General features: G+C 40.0%; 1 protein-coding gene and 1 long non-coding RNA gene across 5 annotated transcripts in view; one reads left to right on the forward strand and one right to left on the reverse strand.

Moving 5' to 3' along the window:
- Nucleotides 1-14298, reverse strand: part of LOC117953414 (ras and Rab interactor 2-like) — a 59444-nt gene that overhangs the window by 40131 nt on the left and 5015 nt on the right. For 2 of the 4 annotated variants that reach the window (XM_034886414.1, XM_034886440.1), the window contains exons 1-2: nucleotides 10302-10535; nucleotides 1918-2036 (exon numbers count right to left, since the gene is read on the reverse strand). In XM_034886414.1, the coding sequence (XP_034742305.1) occupies nucleotides 1918-1986 (69 nt within the window). In that variant the 5' untranslated portion in view covers nucleotides 1987-2036; nucleotides 10302-10535. Of the gene's footprint in view, nucleotides 1-1917; nucleotides 2183-10301; nucleotides 10536-14298 lie in introns of those variants that run through there. The other 2 variants (XM_034886432.1, XM_034886424.1) reach the window with 2 other exon arrangements.
- On the forward strand, nucleotides 2021-10904 carry LOC117953732. Its single transcript, XR_004658672.1, has 4 exons — nucleotides 2021-2055; nucleotides 4181-4185; nucleotides 10307-10588; nucleotides 10714-10904. It is a non-coding gene; the product is annotated as an uncharacterized LOC117953732 (long non-coding RNA).

A 14298-nucleotide genomic window follows, 5' to 3' on the forward strand; every position in this document is an offset into this window, starting at 1 on the left:
GGGGTCCAACCCGTTACTAGCATGGGGTACCTAATAAAGTGGCCGGTGAGTGTATATATATATATATATATATATATTGAACAAACGGAATAGCCAGCAGGGTTTTGTTTTTTGTTTTTTGCTGCCTCCTGCTTCTTTTGAAACTAATTTGGCTTCCAGCTGTTGTAAAAGCCCCATGTAGGGGATAAAAAAAACAAAAAAACACACCTGTGTTGAGTTAGGTCACGGCACTTTGATGACCAGCAACGCTCGCTTGAGGCGGTAATAATCTGCAATGGAAAAAGGAGGACAGGGCACCGCGACCAGGTCGAGGGCGAAGCGAGAAGGTGCCATGTACTGGAAAAAAAAACCTTAACAGGGAGGTTTTGGGACTGATTGGGGGGATAGATTTCCTACAGACAAAATCCACACGGCAATAAACTAGTAAGAGCAAATGAGGTTTAACCATGTATCCATCTAATTTAAATGTTATTTATTTTATTTAACCAGGAAGAGACTTCTTGAGATTAAAAGAAAGAGTGTCCTGGCCAAGACAGGCAGCCGTACAACCACACATATACACAAACACAAAAACACTAAAAACATAAAACAACTGGAACAGCAAATCCCACATCAGGAAAAACATCTGCAGCCAGATGTGGCTGCATCCAACTCAGTCAACATCCTCTTAAAAGCGACCAATGAGAGCAGCTCATTAAGTTTCAGGATTTTCTGTAACTTGTTCAATGTAGAGGGAGCAGCAAAATTAAAACATCTTTTTTCCCCAGCTCAGTTCTGACCGTTAGAAAAGACAGAAGGAAAAGATCCTGGGAACAAAGACTGTAGGTCCTGATGCTATTTACACTGATAAAGGTCAGAAGGTAAGGCAAGTCAAGGCAAGGCAGAGCCGCTTCATTGCATAACACATTTCAGCAACAGGGCAATTCAAAGTGCTTTACATAAAAAGATTAAAATAATAAAAAGACCGCTTTTCAATAATTAAAAAAAAAAATGGAAGGTTTGATATCGGCCTATAGTTGCTCATTAGTGACGTGTCTGGATTGTTCTTGTTTAATAGTGTCTCGATGACTGCAGTTTTCAGAGCTTGTGGAAAAACAGCTGAGAGAAGAGACATGTTCACAATCTGTAGAAGATCAGAAGCCCAAAAATTCAAAACATTTTTGAAAACGCCCGTTGGTAGAATATTGAGGCAAGGTAGGATGGAAGTAGCCTTGTACATGAAGATATGCCAGTGTTGAAGTCTCCTTGTTGATAGAGAAGACCATCCGACATGTTCATACAGTTCACAATGGTGAGTGGGTGACGAGGCTTAGAGATCCACGGTGTAGATTAGATTAGATTATACAGTGTCTAGTGCATGTAACCTCTGAGACAATGTGTGCATGTATAAAACATCACCATGGTTAAGTATAGACATAAAAGTCTCAGCAACCAGCCTCTTTATAGATTTAAACAAGAGACAGGATTTAATTCTGAAATAAACCCCTAGTTTAAGTTTTAATCGTTTTGCTGCTAAATATGAAGTGTAAATGAAAGAGAATTATATATTAAAATACCAAGATATCTGTACTTAGAAACAAATTCAACCTTTGTACCCTGGGAAGTGAGGATTGAAGGCAGATGAAATAAATAAAGGCAAACAACCTGTTTTTCCTCATATCAAGAAGTGTGTGCTCCAGTTGCCAGACCTTCTTCCACGGCGCTGTGGAGAGAGGTCTGGCGATGCGAGACTAGTGGCAGTATAAGTCTAGCGATTTAAGCCAATGTTTGGGAGTTTTGTTTCCTGTTTTAAACACCAATTACTGAGTCAGCCTTTCCTAACAAAAACCCATTTGGTACGCAGGAAGTGATGTGGTTTATATATTTCTTAGTGGGCTTAAGAAAAGTCAGCAAAGTCATCCATTCATCAGTCCTTACCTTAAAGAAGCTCCCGCTCCTGTCGGTGAGGCCGCTGGGAGGACTCCCGGGCGGTAAGCCGGAGGCCATGTTGTCTTCCTGTCCACAGGACTGGGTAACTCTTACGTCTGGGGCAGCGTCTGCAGGGGCCAGGGCTCTGTGTGTCAAAAAATACGTTTCAGTCCAGACACTTCAGCTGTGGTGCAACCAGAGGAAATTCCTGCTTTGGCCACAGCCAGAAATATGGAGGTGCTGGTCTGCTTTCATTGGGACTCTTTCTCCTCTCCCTCCGTCTCTTCTTTCTTTATACACAATCACCTCTTCTTCTCCTTTCGTTTTCCTGCCTCCTCTGTCTTTGCCGCCCCCCCCCCCCCCCCCCCCCCCCCCCCCCTTTCCCTTGCTCCTTCATCTCAGATAATTGCCTCAATCTTTTTTTTTCTTTTATCTCCTTGCAATCCTCAGCTTGTTTTTGGCCTGGACTTCTGTCCTCTCATTACTGGTCTCTCCTGTTTCCTCCCTTTTCTCACATTTCAAGATCACTTTTTCCTATATTTTGTTCCCATGTGCTCTTACATACAGTACATAATTCATTTTCCATTATGCCCTCAGTGTTTCAGCACAGCTGCCCTTCTTTTCCACCATAAAAGAAGGTTTTAGGGTTTGGGTTCTTCGGTTTATCTCTCTGTCTATTTCTCTATCAGTGTCTATTTGTCCATCCTCCCTCCACCTCCTATTTTGGCGTCACTGTCTCCCCCCTTTCTCTACAGCCAGGCAACAACTATTAGGACAACCCTTCCGCTCCTGGCAAAGGCTTCACAGTCCTTGGAAACCGGGGAAGATGCGCCATTCATCCATCAGTCCCCACGTGGACTTTTTAATCTCGTACAGTAAGTAAGACCCCACCCCCCACCCCCACTATAGTCATTTTTTGGACTGCTTACAGAAGCAACAAAGCCCTCTGGCTCCGCAGCATAGAGACAGTTCATAAGATAAAAAGAACAAAGATATGGGAGTTGTTATTGGCACGTCTTCAGTATCATTAAAAGATCATATTTAACTTTGATTATTGATCCTTTTCCTAGATGTATTTTTCTTATTAGTGGCTTATTTTCATTTCATATATCTATTATACAGGAAAGTTAGAAAAAGTAACAATTACATTACAATATAAAAACGGGCCTGACTCAGTTTAAAAACAGCAGGTTCCTGCTCTGCAGACACATAAAACATGGTTACAGCGCGTCAGGACAGACATTAATAAAAGACATCGATATAGAAAAATAAATTTCGACAACTGAAAACAGCCAATACAGTTACATACGGTCAAAGACATTTATACTAGACATCAGCTGGGCTAGACTCATACGGACAGTGCAAACAAGGCTTGGACAATACATTAAGAAAATTTAAGAAGAAGCTGTTTGTATGCCTTTTTGAAATATGTGATGGATGATAGAGTTCTGATGTGATATGGAATGTCATTCCAAATCTTTGTATATGTATAAAAAAAAGATTTCTGACCAAAGTTGTTTTTATATGGGGGAACTGGGATAATTACCTGCGAGACCGACCTAGTGAGGCGACCTGGTCTCACGTGTGTTGGAAAAAGTGCAACAAATGCTGGTAAGGCGGAATTTCGAATCTGAAAATAAAATGTAATTGCGTGGCTGTTTCGAAAGTTTTCATAAGTTAAAGCCTTAGAGCATTCGAGTGCAATACAATGGTGAGACCACTTTGGAAGGTTACAATGAATCTTGAGGGCTAGATGGTATAGTCGTGCTATTGGTTCAGTGATTTCCTTCGTGGTAAGTGACCGAATGGGAAGACAGTAGGACATAGTTGAAAACACAATTGCATGTGAGTAGGTTTCAGAAACAGAAGAAGAAATATATGATCTGATCTGATTATAAACATAAAGTTTCTGATTCAACTTTTTTGTTAAAGTAGACACATGTTCCTAGTATGTAATGTAAGAACCAAGTAGCACACCAAGATATTTGTAAGTCTTTGTGACAACAACTTCTTGGTTAGCAAAAGTAGTAGGATCAGTAAAAGAAAGACATTTTCTGGATTAGTAAAAATACATACATTCAGTTTTCTGAACATTGATGGTTAAATGATAATTTGTCAACCAGTCGTGTATAAGATGAAGGTCAGATGATAATTTAGAATTTATGACATCAGGATTTGATTCAGAGAGAAAAATCACACTATTGTCAGCATACAGTAGACATTTTGAATGATTACACACTTGAGGGAAATCATTGATGTACAAAAGAAAAAGTAAGGGTCCAAGAATGCTGCCTTTTGGAACGCCCATATCAGAGATTTCAGGTTGGGATTTTGCATGATTTATTTTAACAACTTGCAACCTGTTCATCAGGTAGGACGAAAGCATTTCTATCACAGATGATGACAAATTGAATGAGTGAAGTTTATTAAGCAAGATTTGGTGGTTCACTGTGTCAAAAGCTTTACGAAAGTCAATAAAAACAGCTCCAGTGATGTGACCTTTGTTAAGAGAGCCACGTATTTGTTCAGTGAGGAGTAGTAATGCCGACATGGTTGATCTCTTTGCACGAAAACCGTGTTGACAGTCACTGAGCCAGTTGTTAGTTTCAAGGTGGGAACTTAGCTGTTTATACCGGGTTTTTCAAGCAACTTAGACATTACTGGACGTATAGCAATAGGTCTGTAGTTTGAGACAAGAGTACAATCACCAGATTTAAAAATAGAGATGATTTGGGCCATTTTCCAATTTGTGGGAAAGATAGATTACAACTCATCAAGCCTTAGTAAAACATTTTATTAACCAGTAATTAACAAGTAATTACACTTTACAAACCCTTAATAATGGGTGCCTAAGATATTTAGAAAGTGGCACTAATGAAAGCAGTAGTTCAACATATTAGGAAATGTCCTTGTTGGCTTAATTGCAGAGAGTTAGACGAGAACATTGATATCCATCTCATCACACACAGTAAGAAAGCCAATAAGTTCTTCTCCTTAAATGTTGAACAATTCCTTTAATGTTTATTTAAAGGTGGACTGTTAACACAAAGAACTTTTACTCTCTCTAGCTCTCTTAGCTCTTTTAATTTAAATTTTATTTAAATTAAACAAATCAGGTAGGGTACCTTGTTCAAGAGCACCTTGGCAGTGCCCAGGAGGTGAACTGGCATCCCTCAAGCTACCAATCCCCACTCCGTACTTTGGTCCATACAACATTATTTGACTGTTGATGGCACACTATGATAAGACTTTGGCATCAGTGACATCACACGCATATTTGTGTAGTGTAATGTTTTCTACAAAGACCCATGGTCTATGTTCATGGGAAGCTGTGGCCCTAGTTACCTAAAATTACCTAAGAAATATTTAATATTATATCTTTAACAGAAAAGGCTGAACAGCCAGGTTTTAAGGTACCACATCACACCATGGCCTATGCACTGTAGGTGTTATCACCTTTAAGGTTCTTCCTGCCCTAGCATCTGTAGTTTGTCTGTTCCAGACTCCAGTTTTAAAACTACAGCAGATAAAAGCTTTGCAGTGACGGCACCAAAGCTCGAGAACAAGATACCTAAGAACATTAAGACCCAGAACTAGTGTCACGTGTAAATGTACCTTGTTATTGTGCATTCAATACTAAGATAATAATATAAAAAAAAAAGTCTAATCAACCAAAACTTTCGCGACCCCCATGCAGTACCTCCGCGGACCCCCTAGGGGTCGCGGACCCCCTGTTGAAGACCTCTGCTCTACCGAATAAAAGTGAAAAAGTCATGTAACTGTATTTTTCTTTTGCTGATAACTATGTGTGCTTCAGTGTCCATTGTGAGATCCAGTGAAGAGTGTTAGGCTAACAGGACTCCATGCTGCTGTCAGAAGAGCGAGCTGCAGGCAGCTGCAGATAAGAACTCCCACACGTGGGTCATGTTATTGCCCTGAGACAAACCAGATGATGGTGGGCGTGTGTGTGTATGTGTGTGTGTGTGTCTACAGGACAGAGGGAGGGATGAAAGGAAGGAGGGATGAAATTTGATTTGAATGCACTGACTTTGGCTATTTTCTGTCCTGACTTTAAGCAGCAAGGCTATTCCTTAAACAGCTCCACACGTGTGAGAGTGTGTGTGTGTGTGTGTGTGTGTGTGTGTGTGCGTGTGTGTGTGCGTGCGTGGGTGCGTACACAGCAGAATTTGGGTCAGCGGTTCTCTGTAAGTTCAGCTGAACCGACCGCCCCATGTTGTGCTGGTTAGAGAAGGAATCTACACAGTCATGGCTTTTTTCACTTAAGGACAGAAGGTTAGGATTACTTCTATTTTTTTCCATGAAATGTTTATGAATGGTCTGTCAGTCAAACACCATCCTGACCACCAGCCTAACCTCTAATCACAGCTTTAGGAGTCTTGCAGTAGAAACATGCAAACGCTCAAAATCACCATCAAACAAATCCAACTAGCAGTGCCAATGGACTAAATCATTGCGCACCGCCCGGCCCCAACTTTCCACACTAAAGGTCAACTGAGAAACGCCTGGGGCTGTTGTCTCTGGGCTACTCCCCTTTAAATTAGTACCAGGACTGTGGGTCCAGCCCAGGGAAGAGATAGGAAATGTCTCCACATAACTTCTATTTTTGAGATTTAAAAGGCATCGAGAGAGAGGAGAGATGATGAGCTGATATGGTGGGAGCTTCAAAAAGGACGGGAAATAGTCTGATTACCAAGAGTATACCAGTGCTTGTTATTGTTGAGTCATGAAGGAGATATGAAAGACAAGCAAAGGGTAAACACACACCGGTAAGTGGATTTAAATGACTTTGGCCCAAGCCTGGCTGGAACTGAGACTGGATAACCAACCAGGCAACATGCCCCGCTGCCCCAGACCCTCTCTGTGAAAACGTCGCACAAAAGCACCAAAATCTAAGGCTGTGCTCCACTAAAGAAATCCTAAGTCAACTAACACTCATTTTTTTCCAACTAAAACGATTAGTTGATTTAACCAACAGATCTGAGCGCTTTAAAGCTATAGTGCGACTCAGAGTTTTCTGAGATACATATCTCTTCTGAAGAGTCCATCTTGTTTTTTTAATCATCCATTACCTCCTTGGTTACTAGCAACTGTGTGGAGGAGGGGTGGGGTGGTGATCACTGAAGACTTGTATCATGTGGACCCGCCGGCAGTTTTGTTGTCATCACTTAGAATTCCTCATGGGAGGGACAGAAACTAAGCACCATAGATTTAAAACATTTAAATAAAAGGCAGAAAATGATGCCTCCATGAATATTACCTATTTTCATTTTTGCAACTCATATTAGCCCTATGTGGTAAATCTGGCATTATGTGCAACTAACCCACACCCTAAAGCATGACATTTGGCAAGGATGAAAGAAGCCACATTGTCCAATTCATTTCAATAAGGCTTTTGGCAGATACATAGCTCACCGACATGGTCCAAATTAACGCATGAAGCAGATTTTCAGGTCAGCTAGCAGAAATAGGAAAAGCAAACCCTGAGTCGGAGGTTTCTGCAGCTGAACCGTGTGTTTGAGTTCATGCCGTGCTGCAGGATGACAGCAGACACTAGCGCTGCTGCTGTGAAAGCATTCAGTGTTAACATCCCCCACAGGGACAGTTTACTCTTACACCGGTAACCTGAGTAGCTGCTCCCTTGTCCAGCCAAGATGACATCACTTCTTACAAAGCTGGGAAGTTCTCAGTTCTGCCTTGAACATTGAAAGAGAAGTGGTTCGGCGAGAGTTTACTTTAAAACGGGTTTGTAAAATCCCAGAAGGCCCAGATGTTTAAAGCAGAAAGATTTGAAACACACCACAAGGACGATTAAATAAAACGCACCTACGTAAAAGCAGTCACACAACTATAAACATAACTATGCCTGCACGATTCGGGGAAAAATATAAATCACAATTTTTTATCTTAAAATTGATATTACGATTCGCTGCCAGGATTATTTTTGAAGGTATGTCAAATGACATCGCGAACAGGGGTGAATCGAATGTTACGATTTTATAACAATTCATCGTGCAGGCCTAAACTATAACTATATATACACTACCGGTCAAAAGTTTAGGGTCACCTACAAATTTCCATAGCACTCCATTATAGACAAATACCCGCTGATCTGAGTGGGTGGCTGATCTTTAATACAATATGTACATTGCCCATTACCAGCAACCATTCATCCAATGTTCCAAAGGCACATTCTGTTTACTAATCTGATATTATTTTTAAAAAAAACTAGAAAAACATTGGAGAACTTGTTTTCCCTTTATGTAAGCACATCATGAAATCTGAAAACTGCAAACCTGGTTAAAAAAAAAACAATGCAACTGATCCAGCTGGTATTCTGTCTATAATGGAGTACAATGGAAATTTCTAAGCAAACCCAAACTTTTGACCAGTAGTCTATACAACAATAAAGATGTGAGCATCCACCCTGCTGAGCACACTCTGAACACTCCAGCTGATAATAATACGTACAGCAGACATTACGATTACAAGAGCGTCTGTAGTAATATCCTACATATTTTGTGAACTCATTCCGCCGTGCCATGTCGTAAACTCAGATAGATTTTCATTGGCTGTCAGTGTTTTCAGTGAGTTCATCAAATTGTGTTGAAAATTGTCCCAACGACATCGTTCTTCAGTGTTGTCGTTTTAAAAACTATAGCTTTATAGTTATCGTTAAAGTTATCGTTGTGGGTGTGGACGGTCCCTTCACTCCCTTACTGCTGATTCATTTCTACAAAGCAGCATGTAACATGGCTCTTTGTGCCAGAAATCTATGGTCTTGCAGTTGAACTAATCTCTCTAACAGATTCCGAAGCAGCTTAAATGAGGAAATTGGCCCCTTTATTACCTCGATAAACTTCAACTCACTGCTCATTTAGAAGGAACAGAGAGGGCTAAGAACTGGGCTGCAGGAGAGTATGTTGTGTTCTGTCAGATTCAGATGGGTATTACGTACTCCTGAAGGAAAAACAATCCCCTATCAGTGATCAGTGGAAGGTAATGGGGAGATGCTGCAATGTGTTATGTTCTTATAACGTAGGGCCCTGATAGTGGAGAAATACCTGGCAAATAAACCAGCAAGGGACTGTATGTATTATTGCTGAAGGGAGGATAGCCTTTATGCTTGGGAGGGCAGGGGGTGGTATTTTATTGATGCATTTATTTCAGCACAGATTTCTTATATATATATATATATATATATATATATATATATATATATATATATATTATCTGTGTGTGTGACACACAGAGACACACACACCCACACACACTTTTGTACAGTCAGTAAATCAATCAGAAAACTAACTGCAGTTTTAGAGACACATGGAAGTCGTATTCCCGGGAGAAAATACTTAGAAATCCCTGTCCAATGTGTGTGATGTATAGCCATGCACCTGTATGTACTTTTAGGAGAAGCCTTATATTGTCTGAAAATGCTTGAGGTATTTGGGCCTAATAAGTAGCACAGTCTTACTTGACCGTAATGAACTTTAAAAATTCTGCTGCCAAGTGCAGGTTCAGCAATGGTTCTGCAGGATTAGTGGAGCCACCATTTAAGCAAGCACCATTAAATAAATAAATACTACACTTACTACAGATAAGAGGATGATAACTTTCGATCTGTATAACTCAACATGCAGAAAACTCCCAAAGCCTCCAGCTTCATGATCAGGGCCGGCTTTTAACATAGGCATTATAGCCAAAGTGCTAAGGGCGCCATCCATTCCTATAGGGGCGCCACGGGCACTCCAAAGCCCACACAACATAAATACATAGCCTATATCAGGCCCAATATTCTAAGTTGCCGGGGGACGTAGCATTATTTCTTTAATACGGTTTTAAAGCCATAAACCTTTCTTCATGAGTGTATAAACACAATGTTGGGGGTGGAATTGGCTGCTGGGGTCCCAGCTAAAATCTTGCCTAGGGCACCAAATTGGCCAGGGTCGTCCCTGTCAACAATGCTCCACAGGTAGCTACTGAAACTGAGTTTGGTTTTATGAAAGTTTCCTCATAACATCATTTGTTATTCATCTGTATGTTACTGTACATTCTCCACTCCTATACCTGGCTGTCAAAACAATATGCATATACATATTACATATGGAGTGACATTACAGTTTTGTAGTCCATGCAGAGTCACTGTGGATTGTAAAATCTGTATATTCCACTTTCCTACAATTACAGAATGAACAGTAACATGTCTTCTAACCAGGTATTCCACTGCGTAGCCTACAGAACAAACCCTGCAGAAAACTTTCATCAAAGTTGGAGTCAGTACAAACACTTCCTGACATTGCTGCTGGTTAGAACCACAAAAGATGGTCAAGAGTCAAGCAATCGACCTCAGCAAAAAGACAACTTTTACTCACCTTAGTCGTGTCCTTTTAGTCCTCGGTGTTGTAGTCTGGTTATACTCCGCGGGGAAACGTCATGTCATGCCCGCTGTGTTGAGTCGTTTGGTTTGGTTTTCGAGTGACACCGAGGAACCTCACTGTCCCCGGACTCGGTCGGCAACATGGTTTAATGTCGGACAGAGACAGAGACAGAGACAGAGACAGAGAGACTGGGAATGGGTCTCAGCAGCTGAGACAGACCCAGAGGAGGAGAGCAGCAGTAACATGACACCTCTGCCTGATTGGCTGAGCACGTAATGACGGTGTATACCTTGACTTTTCATTTTGTCATTAATGTCGACACACACAAAAATGTCATCGGCATTTTTGTGTGTCACTGTTAATAAGCTATTAGGCTAACTATGATATGCATGCCCTATTATTACAGAGTTGCCACATATCCGAAGTGGATTCACTAAACCAGTTCTAGCTAGCTTAAGTTAGTTAAGCTAAATCTGGCTAAAAGTAGCCTAGCCCCGTCTAACCTAACCTGTGGTATTATGGCGTAAAAAGTTTGAAAATAGGCCTACTGTAGAAATGTTATAGAAATTCACAGTACGTTAAATAGCCTTTATAAAGCCTAAATCAAATAATTGCATTATTAAATATTAAATAAATAATGGGCCTACCTGTTAACTGATAAAACTAAAGTCAAAAAAGGTTTCCTAAAAGTACAATGAGGACTAAAATGTAAGACATTAAATTATGTATTATGTGTATAAGTTGTAACCAAAGGCTTTATCAATGGTAAATATGAGCAATTATAGGCATAATAGATTGTTAGAGTATTTGGTCACCTGGGGTCAGCGAAACAAGCTACAAACAGCCTACACTGATAGACAATGTCTCCTTAAAGTCGTCTTCAGTTGGAGTCTGTCTCCGCCACCTAACCCATCGTGGAATGTAACAAAGTACAACTTTAAGATAGGCTACTTGTGATTATTTAGTCTTTTCTTTTCATGCCACTTTCTACTTCTACTCGGCTACACTTCAGAGAGAAAAGTTGTACTTTTTACTCCATTAATTTGAGCTCTTAAACTTTAGTTACTTTTTACTTTACAAATTAAGATTTGTGTACACAAAACACATATAGTTTATGAAATATGATGTTTTATATAAACTACCCACCAATATACAGGCCTGTAAGTCCAGCTGAAATGATTAGACAATTAAACACAGAACTGTTTTGTTTCCAGTTTTTCAAAAGGGGGGATTTTTCTGTAACGAGTACTTTTACTTTTAATATATTTTAAGTGCATTTGCAATGCAAGACTTTACTTGTAACAACATATTTTTATTAGTAGTACTTTTACTTAAGTAAAACATCTGAAAACTTCTTCCACCACTGCACCTAACAAATGTGAGCCCATTGCTCACTCTCCTTCAGGCTCTGTTTTAGGTCTCTTTAGCTGCTGAATGCTCCACCTATAGTCATCATACTGTGTTTATGTGCTGTTTGGTGCTGGACAGTGTGCAGTGGGTCTGTCAGAGCAGAACACAGCTGCCTGCCTACAGTGGTGTTGGCAGCGAAGAGGGTGAACCAAAACATATATTACATTGCTGGGCTGGCAGTAAAAACAAAACCAAAAGCTGAATGCCTTTTATGGAAACTGATGAGGTGATTGATAATTATCCACTCATTGTTGATGAAAATAATGATAGGTCCAGTTTTTTGGGGTCACCATATTTTGAAGAATCCCCATGGTTGGTATTTCTTCTCCTTCAGCATGGCACTTGCTTTGTCTCTTTAGATCCTAAAGAAAACCCTGCAACGTTGTCAACTGATCCAGTAGACATTAGTATTAACACTCACTAGAAAGTCTTACTAAATATTTGAAGAATGTTATAGTAAACGTGTCAGACTTGATGGACTATCTACTTTCCCGATGAGTGTCAGAATGTTAAAGGCAAAGTCAGCTTAAAATAATAATTGGCACTGTAAATTGGAGCTGCAAAAATTAATTGATTAGTTGTCAACTACTAAATTAATCGTCAACTATTTTGATAATTAATTAGTCTCATTTCTGAGGACTATAGTTAACTGCTGCTCAGATCTCTGCAGGGTAAATCCAGACAGCTAGCTAGACCATCTGTTCAATCTGAGTTTTCTGTTGCACGGCTAAAACAACATTTCAACGCACACATTCCACCAAAACAAGTTCCTTCCCGAGGCTATTTTACAGAGGCGCCGGGGCTCCGTGCAGTATTTAGCGCCGGCCATGACGATTTTGATTGGTTTAAAATAAAGCCAATGAAACCATGCTATGTGGACTAGCCTGACCCTCCTCCGCAGCGCTGTGGAGGAAGGTCTGGCAAAGCAAGACTAATAATCGATTAATCAGTTTGAGGCATTTTCTGTCAAAAATGGAAGTGAATGATGAAGTGTTCAGTCCAGCGAAAAGCTCATAAAGATTTAAAGGGATTTGTGTATGTAAATCAGTTTATTGCAGGAAGACCACTGGGAACAAGGCCAACATCTTAATCTCTCTGTGTCTCGGAGCTCTGCCCAGAGGTCATCATCAACAAAAATAAGGATTTACAAACAATTCCAAAGACATGAGCATAAAACAATGTTAATTAGCTGAAAACTAAATGTTGTAGGCTTACATTCTAAACACAGTATATATCTTCAAATATAACTGTTCATCAGAAGTCGTTCCAACATCTGTGCTTCTAATAGCATGTCTCATATCTCTGATATGATCAGCATAATCAAGACAGTGCCTTTTTAGAACTTGGAAAATGCATATAAATTACACACAAAATAATTGGAATTAGAGGCATGCAAACCGACCATTATTTAATATCTCTAGGTAGCCTACCTGAAAAAATACCCAAATTACTTTCTACTGAGTGTGTAAAATAACAGCCATCTCTGAAGACTTCCCACAGCTCTACATCGCTCTCTTGTGGCTGCTGGAGGAGCATCAACACCTACCTAATAACATGAGAATTCTCAAAATAATTAAGTCAAATAACAGTACATTTCTTCCACATTTTGTTTGAACACATGCTGAAACAGAGTGGCAATACTGTTGACAAGCAGGAGAATGGCCTCAAGCATTGGTTTTGAAGCCTTAAATACAAGGGTTGGCACGAGAGTTAAAGCACTGTGATTTAAGAAACAACTTGTTGTGAAAGTTCAAAGGACGTCAGGGTGAACTTCCTTTTTATCCAAAAGGGAATCTTTCACATCCATGATTCACTATTAATACAACACACGAGGGGTAGGGCTGGGTACCGAATTTAAAAACATTTTAGACACTGGCCAAAATTGCCTCCTTAGTATTGAGGTATGGAAAAATGCCTTGTCATTTAGTTCCAAATTTCAATACCTAAGGCGTAAATCTCCTCAGCTTCAATGAGCCAATACGCATACAGGAAGCTTTTACACATGATCTAATGATCTAAGTGATTGTGATTATCAGTTTAACTTTACATGTTGTAGAGACACACAGGAACAACTGTACGTTACACAGTAGGGATCGACCGATATGGATTTTTTAGTGCCCATTCTGATTATTTTTTAATCAGCCTTAGACGATGACCAATAGAGGCTGCCGATTCTTTTGAGCCAACATTTGGAGCCAATGCTGTATTTGCTTCCTCAATTTACATCATAAAAATCTAAAACCCTGCGACACTGGATTTGTTTTCATAATCTGCTCGGCTATTTCTTTAAAAATAATAAACAAAAACCAAGATCAGTGTCACTTCTGCAGTCATCTTACATTCATATCTCCCAAATGATGTGTGCATTGTGCATCATATGGATGGGTGCACTGCATATGGTTACCTCTGCAGGGACATATTATAAGACATCACTAAATGTGCTTTGTCAACACATTTAAATAATTTAAGAAAACAATAAACCTGAAAAGTAGCCATTAAAATAAAGTGCTTGAGTTGTAATTGCTGACTGCCGTGGTGCTAGTGGTGGGGGGGGGGGGCAGTGCATGGTCTGCATGTGAAC

The sequence above is a fragment of the Etheostoma cragini genome, chromosome 2 (assembly GCF_013103735.1).
Source record: "Etheostoma cragini isolate CJK2018 chromosome 2, CSU_Ecrag_1.0, whole genome shotgun sequence".
Classification (NCBI taxonomy): Eukaryota; Metazoa; Chordata; class Actinopteri; order Perciformes; family Percidae; genus Etheostoma; species Etheostoma cragini.